The 12,304-nt window shown below is 40.4% G+C and overlaps 1 protein-coding gene across 1 annotated transcript in view; it reads left to right on the top strand.

The window, feature by feature from the left end:
* Positions 1-12,304, top strand: part of RNASET2 (ribonuclease T2) — a 40,013-nt gene that overhangs the window by 9,769 nt on the left and 17,940 nt on the right. The window contains 3 exon segments of the mRNA XM_045011391.1: positions 369-435; positions 8,419-8,474; positions 11,659-11,716. Of these exon segments, the coding sequence (XP_044867326.1) occupies positions 369-435; positions 8,419-8,474; positions 11,659-11,716 (181 nt within the window).

The following is a 12,304-nucleotide window of genomic DNA, read 5'->3' as shown; positions in this document are numbered from 1 at the left end:
TCTTGGCACCCTCTAAATGTGCTTTTTATTATAATTAGAAAAAGTATCCAAGTGCTCTTCTAAATCTAATAAAATTATTACTATTCTCTCTATATTAAATAGAAAATCTGTAGGGAGATGAGCTGCCATCAGTGAAATTAGTAATAAGTAAAATATTAATAACAGTCAAAACCCACTATTTCTTTGCCTTATATAGCAAGTCCCTACTCCTTGTTTGGGGTCCTTAGGCACAGCTGCAATAGAAAGAATAAATAATAATTGATTAAAATCAATGTGTGTTACACTGCTTAGCAATATGTCATTAGTTGGAGGAGTTTTGCTTTTTGAAATGCGTGAGGAAAATAAATGTTTCGTTTCTTCTTCTCCAGTGAGCACCATCCTCACACTTGGAAGAAGCTGTTCCTTGTTCATCACTGGCCCGTGACCGTATGCAAGGTGAGCTTTGTTTTGTTTTTGTTTTTTTAAAATATATCATTGTAAATGGAACTGTGTAGATCATGCAGTATATGGCTGAAAATAAGATGAACCTAGTATTATAGTAAAATCCCTGAAATATTTAAACCTACTTACATTTTGATACTCTCACTTCTCTGAGTATTGGTTAATATCTGTTGTTTGTCACATCTTTCAGTGGCTCGAGAGCAACAGTAAAGAACAAGTGGCTGGTGCCATATCCATAGTCTATAGCCCTAAGAGGTAGCATATAAGCCTTAATAGTAAAACATACAATGAGCAATGGCTCCTCACAGTCTTAGGCTCATACAGCTATGTAACCCTAGTTCAGTTTAGTGGGCAGTTACTCACATGAGTGGTTTCACTGAAGTCAATGGACTAGTCATAAGAATAACCGTCTACCAATTTGATTAAGCGTCACAATATTGGCTCTGTTGTTTTAGTGCTGTCGTTAAATATGGGTTAAACTGAAAAAATCAATATCTATCACTGATATGTCCAGGAATTCTGGCAGGAATTCTAGAACACAGAGTTTCCAGATATGTTTGTAAAGTGCTTAGCAAATAAATGTATGTCCCTTCAGTCCCAATGACATTAAATTCTGTTAAGTGGGTTTTTTTTTACCGAGACACAAGGAGACACAACAGAGATCTGCTTTTTTGCTGCTGACTTCAAATTTAAGTTTAATTTTTTGGGGGTTCTTAATCAGACTGGCTGAGGCAGTAATAAAGAGAAGCCTCAGCTAGGGCAAGTGTTACTGCTACACATCTGGAACGGCAATTCTGAGAGAGACACGTTTACACCTGGAACTGTAGCATTCGGGGGCACTCTCTCTGGTTTAAGGGCAGCTTTTTAGGCTTCTCAGCCCTGTTTCAGGAGTCAAATTAGGGAGAAAAGCAGCAACAGTAAAACATATACAGTGTTAAACTCTTCTGAGGGAGCAGGAGTTGTGTTCTACAGTATTATAAATTGGGGGGGGGCAGTGATAGTGGATAACTTAACAGCCAGTTTTTCAAACGTGATAGCTGATTTTGGGTGTCCAATTTGAGGCATATTAGGTCTGATGTTCAGTGCTGTTGGGTGCATACAGTTCACAGTTACTTCAGGTGTACTTCTGCTGGTGTGCACTTTGAAAATTTGGCGACATTCAAAGCATTCAAACAGAGGCAACCCAAAATCAAGGGCCTTGCAAATCTTTGGTTAAATGAATGAGACATGCAGACTATCAAAGTAAAATATTTTATTACTGTGCATCCACCCTGGCTGCTGCTTTTAATTCTAGAACTCTGATTTTGGCTAAAAAGTCATATAACCCTCTGAGCTAAAATGGAGAAGCTGCAAGCAGGATAACTGAAGACTTGCAAGCTACCAAAAAGGCACGCTCTTTTAACAGTAATCCATAAAGTGTCTCATGTAGGGAGAGGAATCAAAATGGATACAAGTGTATCTAATGGACTAGAGAAACACTAAAAAAATATAATTATTAGGTGATTTTTTGCACCATTTCACACCCTTGAGTGGTTACAAGAATCTTAACTTCAGTTCCACCTCCTATGCTTTCAAAACGTACAGATTTCTTCCTGTTAACATCATGTAATATATGGAAATAGGGTTCCAGAATGCAACTGTAGTTGGTTCAAAAAAATATTGAGTCTTTTAAGCTGCAAAACAATCTGTTTCTTAAGTATCTTTCAAATGATTTACATATTAATTTCAGGAAGAAAATATCGCTAGCATTGTGCCTTCTTTTTTCTCTGAAGACTTTAAAAAAATGACTGGATACAGGAGATTGCAACACAGATTCTATCATTCATGTTTGTAAAGTGCTTTGATGATGGAATACTCTACGCAAATGATTATTATTATTAGGTTATATTTCCTGAAGGGGTGGAGTGGGTGGGTGTGTCAGTCAGTCAGTCAGCCACTTTGCTTATATGCAGGGCTGTCTCCAGGAGGTTAAACTCTTGCTTGGCATGCAGATGACTTTCATCTTTATTCCTACCGGCTGTAGTTGTTTGTGTGTACAGAAAAGATATTCAAAAAACTACAAATCTTTCTTTAGTAAATTAAAATGAAATCTGCTTAATGATCACTATGAAATCCCTTGAGTAGAGTGTACATGCTAGAAATAGAGAGCATATGTACCTTAGATGTTTATACATTTTAAGCTATTACTTTGTGTATGGTAACTTTTGAGTACATTTTTTCTCTGACCTGGTTAGATGGGACATTATATGTTTAGGTTTTGTGTTAATAGATTAAGGCCAGAAGGGACCATTAGGGTCAACTAGTCTGACCTCCTGCATAACACAGGCTTTAGAATTTCACCTAGTGATTCCTACAGTGGAGAAAATTGTTCTTCCTCCTCCGTAAGTGAACATTATTGAGCCCAGTAACTTGTGGGTGAACTAGACCATCTCTTTTAGAAAGGCATCCTATCTCAATTTAATGACTCTGAGTGATGATGAATTTACTGCTTCCCTTAATAAATTGTTCCAATGATTAATCAACCTCCCATAAAAGTAGCATTTTGTGCAATGAATTTTTTTCTAATGTCAATTTCCAGATTACTTAGCCTTTGAGTCACTTTGACACTTTCACTGCTATTTCTAATACAGAGGTAACGTTATAAACTACTTAAAAGCTGTGCTTGAGAACTCTTTAAAGGAGGGGTGTGCTGTTACACTTGACTCATCATTGTGGCTTCAGTGATGGTGAGCTAACAGTTACTTTATGATTCTGTAGGAGTTAGAGGACTGTTCAATCCTAGGGGATTGTGAACCCTCTTAGATGGGAATGGAAACCGTTAAATAGGAAAGGTTGTTTCCTCCCCCGACCCCACCCCCAGCTGGGGAACTTAGGCTAAGGAACTGGAGGAGGGAAGCTTTTATGACTGTGCCTTTCTTTCTTGGAGTTGATTAAGGTAGAGAGTCTATTTTAAGTGCTGCCTGCTCTGAAGATACTTATTTTGGCACACAGTAGCAGTAGCTGCCCTGCCATTCATTGGGAACATGGAGGCCTGTGGAGAGGGGAAATCTGTTGCAAGAGTTTGGTCATCCAGTCTCAGTCTTAGTGAGCAAGGGGAGAACAGGAAGGAAGATAAAGGCCATATCCTCAGCTCTGTTTAAATCTGCTTTGTACCACCCATAGCAATTGAACAAATGAGAGAGCCACCTGGGAGAAAGGAAACAGGGCTGACTGTTAAACAGAATGCATAAACAGAGTGCAGCAATACCACCAATACCAACTCCAGGGCAGACTGCTAAAAACCAGGGCACAAACCCCTAATTGGTTGAGAGTTTTAAACATAAATTTTACCAACTAACTGCACCAAGTGCAAACTCCTCAGGTACTTTAACAGTCTTAACATGGAGTCACAGACAGTCCTTGGGTATTCCATCTATCTTGACACCGAGGTGAGTCAATCTCTGTGATAGATCATCCCTTACACTGAGAATCACAGCAATAACGGGGTTACTCCTAATCCCAATGGACCAGTCACTTACCCCAGGTCAATTGTGCTTTAGATCTCACACCAAAGACAACATTTGTAAACTATAGGAAGTCCTATTAAATAGGGAAAGGAAACTAGAGTTATTTACAAGGATAAAGCAAGCAAATATAGGCTCTGTTTACATTGCAGTTGGACACCCGTGGCTGGTTCATGCCAGCTGACTCAGGCTCGCGGGGCTGTTAATTGTGGTGCAGAGGCTTGGGCTGGAGCTCGGGCTCTGGACTTTCCCACCACAATTAATTAATTAATTAATTAACACCACAGTTAAACAGCGCTGACTCAGGCTAAGGGGCTGTTTAATTGTGATGTAAATTAATAAATTAATTGTGGTAGGTTTTTAATTGCAGTGTAGACATATCCATAGACACACAAATGAGTTAGTCCTAGGTTTCAAAAGGTAATATAGGCTTCTATAATCAGCAAGCTTGTTTGTCCTTCAGGGCTAACCCAGGCTAAGCATCTAGGGATCTCTTGCTTATACCTAGAAACACCTTGCCCCGCAGAGTCCAAGCAACATAGAGATCTTTAATTCCTTTGGTTTGGGGTTTTTATCCCCCTCCTGCCATGTGCTCTCAGCTGCAAACTCAGCTGATGGGAGGAGTCCGCTTGTATGACTGATCTTCATGAGGAGAGCAAAACAACAAGAAATATCTTTAGTCCTGTTGACTGCTGTTGACTCTTTCTCACTCCAGATGTAGGGAGTTTCCAGTTGTAAGATTCAACCCTAGCCCACCTGGTATCAATAGGTCTCCTCTTTCAGGAGGGATGTAACAATTTCTGTAGAAGAGCATCTCTTCACAATAATTAATGTCCGTCTCCTGTATGCAGTCACAGAGGCTCACAATACAACTGCTCAAGTATTACATTACAATTTGGAACACAGATATTACAAATAAGATTAATGCATGCAGCAACCCCCAAGCATTGAATAATCTAAACAGTTTCTTGAAATTCTAACAATTTCACTTTCTTCTATGTATTACTCTCCATATTTGTGTCACAATTATTTTATCAATATTAACCCAAAAGTGAGCCAGACAGATTCCAGCTATGTATTTATCAGTGTCCACTTGAGACCCGGGGACCTTGGCATGAGCTGGCGCCTGGTCTGCCAGCATCACACATTTCATTTAAGAATTAAACCAGTTTTCAATAATAGATTTATTAACACTGATATGATCAAAGATGTTCCTAGCTGCGGGGTTTTAGTTATGACTGTATATTAAAGGTTACAAGGAAAAAGAGACACATCAAATAAAATAGAGTTATACTAGTTCAGCAATGAAAGGGATTATGGTGAACGACTGCTGTTCTGATCTGTCATTAGACCAAAAAGTCCTTGCTTATGGACACCAAATAAAGTTGTTCCTTTCTTCCTCTGTTAGTCATGTGCAAATGTTGCTGTTTGTAAAAATTAGTTGGCCTGATGGCCTGCAATTTTGTGTCAGTTATGCCTTTCACATTTTCAAAATTATTTAACTGTACAGTTGCCTTTACAATATGTTCCTTCTCTGAACTGGATAATCTCGTATTTGTACTGGTGTTACCCATGAGATGTGTTCCACTATAGATACAATATATTAGTGCTCAGGGTAAAATGTATTCTTCTGAATGAGCTTGTTCTAAACAGGGGCAGCTCCAGGCCCCAGCACGCCAAGCGCGTGCTTGGGGCGGCATGCCGCGGGGGGCACTCTGCCGGTCGCCAGGAGGGCGGCAGGCAGGGTGCCTTCAGCGGCATGCCTGCAGAGGGTCCACCGGAGCCGCGGGACCGGCGAGCGGCAGAGCGCCCCCCGCTGCATGACGCTGTGCTTGGGGCGGCAAAATTTCTAGAGCTGCCCCTGGTTCTAAAACCAGGTTACCTCACAGCAATTGTGTTATAGTTCTACACATCTGTGAGTATTTCCAGCAAATGTTTATTTGCAAGAGGCCCGTGCTACATATTTGTGAGGGACAGCTTTTGTCCCATATGGTCCCCATAAACAACCAGCTTATATCGTAACTACAGAAGCCAGCCTCTGGTTTCTATTTTCACTGTTGCTTTGGTGTTCATCCTGGATGAACTTATTTTTGTAGGATCTATATAAATGAAACAGATTTTCATTTAAACTAGATCTATTTATTATAGGTACTTATATGGCCCCCATTACAGTGGTCTCTGAGCACCTCACAGTCTTTAATGTATGTATCCTCACAACACCTTATTAAGTAGGGCAGTGCTATTGTCCTCATTTTACAGACAGAGAGCTGATCCACAGAGATGACTTGTCCAAGATCACACAGGAAGTGTGTGGCAGAACTGGGAATGAACCCAGGTCTCCCAAGGATAGGCCTCTAACCAACACACCATCCTTCCTTTCAATATAAGAAGTGATAGATGGGCCCTCTGGTGGCTTGCATCTGCATTCTGGTTTTACAAATACAGTTTGAAAGATGGCTTATCATACCAAATTGGACTGTGCTCTACAGTCTGATTGCCAAATGGTTCTCAAAATATTCAAAACCAGATTATTCATCTTCTTCCACACGAACTACGATATCTCAAAGAACCACAGATACTGTAAGGTAAGTAACTGTTCTGTCTTAATTGTGACACACAAATCTGGAGGGTAATATAGAGAAAGTGAAATCTGTAAAAGGTACTATGCCAGCCAGTTCAGTGTGGTGGGCCTGATTCTCTGGTACCTTGCACCTTGTCCATTTACGCTTGTGCAAAGTTTGGTGCAAAATGCTACCAGATCAGAATTCATCACTCACTTGCACTCAGTTTGCATAGGTTTCAAATGATTACATAAAGTGCAAACCAATTGAATTTCAAGCCTGGTGAGTTTAGTCCATGTTCACACCAGTCTAAGAAGGACTTCAATTTGAAGGACTGCCAGCCTTTGATGGTTTGACTTTCTAGGAATTTCAAAGCAAGGTCTTGATCCAGCTTGCACTGAAGTTAATGGAAGTTTTGCCATTGACTTTGATGGGAGCTAGAGCTGGTCTCAAGTGATTAGCAAACTTAGTGGTCTGAGCTATTTAGGTGTAAGACAGAGTTCAAGGGAAGATGTAACTTGCTGGATAGTTGTTAATTGACTGTGTTTCTGGTTTAGCTATCTGAAGTATTTTGATTCCACAAAGCCTGTCTCCTTAGAGGAGCAATGTTGTTTAATTTCCCTTCTGGAATAAAACAGACACTGGGTTTAATTGCTGTCTAGTCACTGGACTATGTAGGTGGCAAGATCAGAGAGGAAGGAAACTGGCACACATGGAAAGAAAATGTGAAAAATTAAGCATGCTGCTTTATGCATGGCATAGGACTGTAGAAGCTTGGACAATTAGTGCGGTTACAGGTCTTATTCTGCCCTTCTGCAGTGTCAGAGCAGTAGTTCTGACCAAGTGAGTCACACTAATTAAGGCAGGAAGGAACATGCAGAGATTAAAAGAAACGTTATAGGGAGTTTTTGTTTTTTAATCAATATTTACATTAAACTATTTGGTGGTCACCAGGCAGAATATTGGGGAAAGTACAAAAATAACACCGAGTCTGATACTCTGAGCATCAGATTTAGTGACTGATCAAGAGAATATAATCTACGCTAAAAACAACATTTTATGCACAGAGTGCTCTGCTCTCCCTGTGTAATCAAGGGCTCTTCTTCCTTTCAGGTGGGGAACCCCAATCCTTATATAATAGTAATAGTCCGTACTCAAGCAAGTAGTTAAACTGAAATCAGCAGGATTAGTGCGAGGGTTTGCAAGACTGGGCTTCCATATTATATTTTCTGAGCTCCTGGAAAGTTCCTGTGTCTACTGTTCTGCCCTTTCTTTAGCAGTTAATGTTTTGCATAGGTAATTATTTGGGCTGTGAACGCTGGTGTGGTTCTCTCCCTTAATCATTGTATGTCTACTTGTATACCAGCAGTAGAATTGCTCATGGACATGTACAAACTATTGTTGGCATCAGGGCCAGAGAACACTTTTGTGCCCCCAAGAGTAGCTTAGCTGGCTAACCAGTGGAGTGGGGAAAAAATGGCACAGTGGAGTGGTGCGCCCCAGGAAGTTGGCACCCAAGGCAACCGCCCTGCTGGCCTGCCTCTAAAACTGGCCCTGGTTGATTTCACTAACACACCATTGATGGCTTCTCACAGCGTTTAAAATCTTTGTTTTGGGAACTCTGAACTCATTGAAAGGGTCTGCTAATCTCTTAAATAGAAAACTGCTGGGAACCGCAGGCCAGATCCTCATTAGATGTAAATAAGACTTAGCACCATCTAAGTGAATGCAGATATGCTGATTTACACTAACTGAGAATCTGCCCTTGATCTTTCATGTATTCGTGCTGCTCATTCAACATGTTTGTGGTAAGTCCCTTAGCATGCTCTAATGTTTTTAAACCCAAAATGAATTAAGTGATCTCTGACTAAGTAATGTATTTAATAAATGTTATCGACATTTGCTTTCTTTAGATGAGTGAAAATGACTGCAATGATCCCCCCCAGTACTGGACAATTCATGGACTATGGTAAGAATTTAAAACAAATCCTTTTAATTTCAAATTAGAGAAGAATGCCATGTTGGTCTAAATTCAGTGCTGGTGTAAGCGGGTACAGCTTCATTGACTTCAAGTGTAAGGGCCTGATTCTCCTCCTATTTTCACCAGTGTAAACCAGAAATAACTCCATTGGAGACAATGCTGTAAAATGAGTTTGAGGGAGAGAAGAATCAGGCTCTTAGACTTGGGGGGGGTCAATGGATCTGTACCCGCTTAAAGCAGCTCTGAATCTTGTCTATAGCCTTATAAAAAAGGACACAGTTGTGCTTCTCTGCTATGGGATTTTAAGTCTGAAAGAGCTGTGGGGCAAAATTCTGGATCCATAGAAGCTTATGGCAAAACTCCCATTGACTTCAGTGGAACAGGGTTTCACCCAGGGTGTGTGATTTCATCACAGGACTGGAAGCCAGTGTGGGCTCTAATCCCATCTCTGGCATTGACTCCTGCAGTAGCTTTGGGTAAATAACTCAACGATTTTATTTTTAATCTGTAGAATGGGGATGATAGTATTTAGGCATGGCAGGGATTTGATTCTAGCCAGGACTTTGAAGAAGACAATATTCATATTATGTTACTCGGGGTTCTTTCAACCCAAAGCTCATGGTAACTTTACTCTGTGCAAGGAGGTGTCAGGAAATAAATCAGGGGAGACATGGTCGTCCGACGGATAGATGGCTGGCACAAACAGGACAACACGAGTGCTTTCACTTAAAGCTAAACCGTACCAGTCTCAAGCACTTACACACTTCCGCAACAAGTTAGTAAAACACCCCTAACCCTTGATAATTACCAAAGCTGAGTGTGGCTTTCGAGTGATACAGCGGCAGCCCTTCTGCCACTGGAAAACAGAAGATGCATCCAGAGGGAGAGGCCAGTCCCAAAACGAGTCCTCCCTATCTCAAGCTTTTTCCCCTTATTTATACATTGGTAATTAAAGAAACCTTGTTAAGTAAGCAGTTTTAATGATCGAGCAAGAGGTTCCTTCTGATTATTGAATAGCCAGGTGTGGGTCTTTCCAGAGCCTGCAGCTTTGAGACCCCAATAGACATTCCTGAGGGTACGTCCTGCTCTTTTCAAATGCATGTATCAGCAACTTTAACACAATTCTTATCAGGAAGGACAGGGGTCAAGCTGCCCTTTCAGTGGCACCCTAAACTCCCCTCCTCTCCTGCCTTGGTCCAGCTGAGACTTGCTTTTAACAGCTTGCTGACTAGGCTGTCTTTAACAATAAGCCATAGTGGTTTCAGGCACTTGACTGGTTTGCCAAAGTCTCCCCGTACATGTGTCATAAGGATTAATATGCAGACTTTCAGCAACTGTAAACAGCTCCAAACTGTGGTCTGTAATCCAACTAAAAACATCACCAGACTTGATACAGAATGTAACTTCTCTAAAATTTGTCTTATCCGTTTTATTTCTGCTTTCACTGCAAATTTACCCAGTAGTATGCATATTTAAATGCCTAATTATAGTGTGTTTCTCTTTGAGTTGCTTGATCTTATAGTTTTATGTAGGCATTTTCAGTAGCATAGGTCACAGAGGTTTAATAGCATGACATATGACTTCAAATTTTGATAATAAAGTCACATCAATTTAAGATATGTTTTCCCCTTTTCCATTTACCTATGGAAAGGAAATTATGAGAAACTTCTGAAGTGTTTCTAATCTGAAAAATGACTTTGTAAAGACGGGATTGAGGGTTACAAGTTTGTTGTGTCCAAACAATTTCTTTATTAAATGTGCTCATTTTACAAGTATGAATGTTGTTTTCTATCAGCCCTACAAATTCACTTGGGTTCTGAAGGCCCGATTGTCTACTCATGTAAATCAGCTCAAGTCAATGGATTTACATGAGTGTAAAACCAGTGCAACATGAGAATCAGGCACTGAGAGTCAAGGTGGGTTTTTTCCTTCTCCAATAATAAAAGTCCCACAGGTCCAGTTAAGACCTCTGTATTATCATCCCATTGTCTTCAAATTATGCTCTTGTTGGTGCCTAAGCAACCAGTTACCATCAAAGGGATCTTCACAGATGTAACTGATCAGATCTTAGTATACAATACTGATGATGATGCATCCAAAAGAAAGACTTCAGTTCATTCTCTCTTCTTAGTTCTGTTGGCTCTGCAGAGCTAGACATAATAATAATAAATGATACTTTTGTCTGCTGATCTGACTTTGAATACACACAGGGAGCAGATCTGAGGAGGGAGAAATGATCATGTTTTCCACAGGCAGTTTTCAGAGCAAAATCCCATGTATCACTGAATCTGTGCCTTTGCAGATTCAAGTCAGACCTCTAACTTACTAGGATTTTTAGTTTTTGTGCTGGTGGATGCTCCACTGATCTGCTCTGTCTTATGAATGTGTAGCATATTGAAATATAAGAACCCTGCTCTAGCCAGAGACCAAAGTTGTATAGTTCAATACACTGCTGACTTATGATCACCAAGCATGTGAGATCATGTGCAGGCACACAAATCAAATTGCAGAATAAGCTTTTTAAAAAAAGTCTATTTCCAAAGTTGTTAATGTAAAGGGGAGTACAACTTCCTCTTTTTCTGAGTTCAAAGTACTTGTTAGTGTCTCGTGACTGAATGTGGCCTCAGGAGTCTAAACATGTTACAAAAAACTCATAGAAACTTGTGAAAAACATGTCTGTTTCAAAGGCAATAACTGGCTGGAATCTCTGTGAAGATGTAGAGACTTTTCATTAAAAAAAAGTGATTGGTAGCGTATCTTCTATAAAACTGTCAACAGCATTACAACTAGGTTCCAAGGCAGTTGGAATTTGTGTGGGTCTGGGGAATCGTAAGTTGAGTGACTCAGTTAGGGTGGAATTGACTTCATTGGAGAGGGCCCAGGCAAAGTCCTCCACATCACTCAGGCACTTTATGCATAGCTAAAGTGGTGTGAAGGGCACAACAGGGTCCTCTGCACTTAGAAGAGTTCAGCCACAATTAGCACGTAATGAATTTTAATGCGTTTGTGATGGTTAAAATGCTGTAGAGATTGACTTGGGTTCCTTGGATTTTTAAACTCAAATTTCAAAGCTATAATCTTGTAACTTTGAAATGTAGCTCCATGACACGACTTTTTCCACCCAGTACCTAATAGTGGGAATTCTATTTTCATTTGTATATTTCTTCCCTAGGCCCGATAAAGTAGACGAATGTAATAGAACATGGCACTTCAATGTGACTGAGATTAAGGTAATTTAATTTATTTAAATTAAAATGTTAATTCTGAGCAGGATTGAACACAATTACCTTTTCAAATCCCAAATATATATAACTTCATAGCATATCACTTCTGATTTAATTTGAAATCTGAGATGGTTATGCTTTTAAAAATTCCCATTCCACCATTCATTAGGTGCTTTATTCCCTTATTCTACATCTCTATGAAGTTCAACAACTCCTTCGAATCACCAATGGTTTTGTATACACACATGGCTCGAGTCATTCCCTAGTCTTTTCAAGTAGAAACTGACAGAACACTGGGCCTCCCGGGGCAAAAAGTCTTTCTGGAGGGGAGGGTTAGGGTGACCAGACAACAAGTGTGAAAAATTGGGATGGGGTGGGGGGGTGATAGGATCCTATATAAGAAAAAGACCCAAAGATCGGGACTGTCCCTATAAAATCGGGACATCTGGTCACCCTAGGGAGGGTACAACTAGTGCACCCCTTGCAACTTCTGTGCTGCTGGTCGGCCCAGCACCTGGGAGTGCATTTTCCACATAGCGTCCAGTAGTAGGACTCCTGTTGAGCAGCATCTGTTGTTTAAAGCCGTTCCCCTGA

Source organism: Mauremys mutica, chromosome 3 (assembly GCF_020497125.1).
Source record: "Mauremys mutica isolate MM-2020 ecotype Southern chromosome 3, ASM2049712v1, whole genome shotgun sequence".
Taxonomy (NCBI): domain Eukaryota; kingdom Metazoa; phylum Chordata; order Testudines; family Geoemydidae; genus Mauremys; species Mauremys mutica.
The sequence above is the reverse complement of the archived record's forward strand: the minus strand, read 5'-3'. Positions and strand labels throughout refer to the sequence as shown.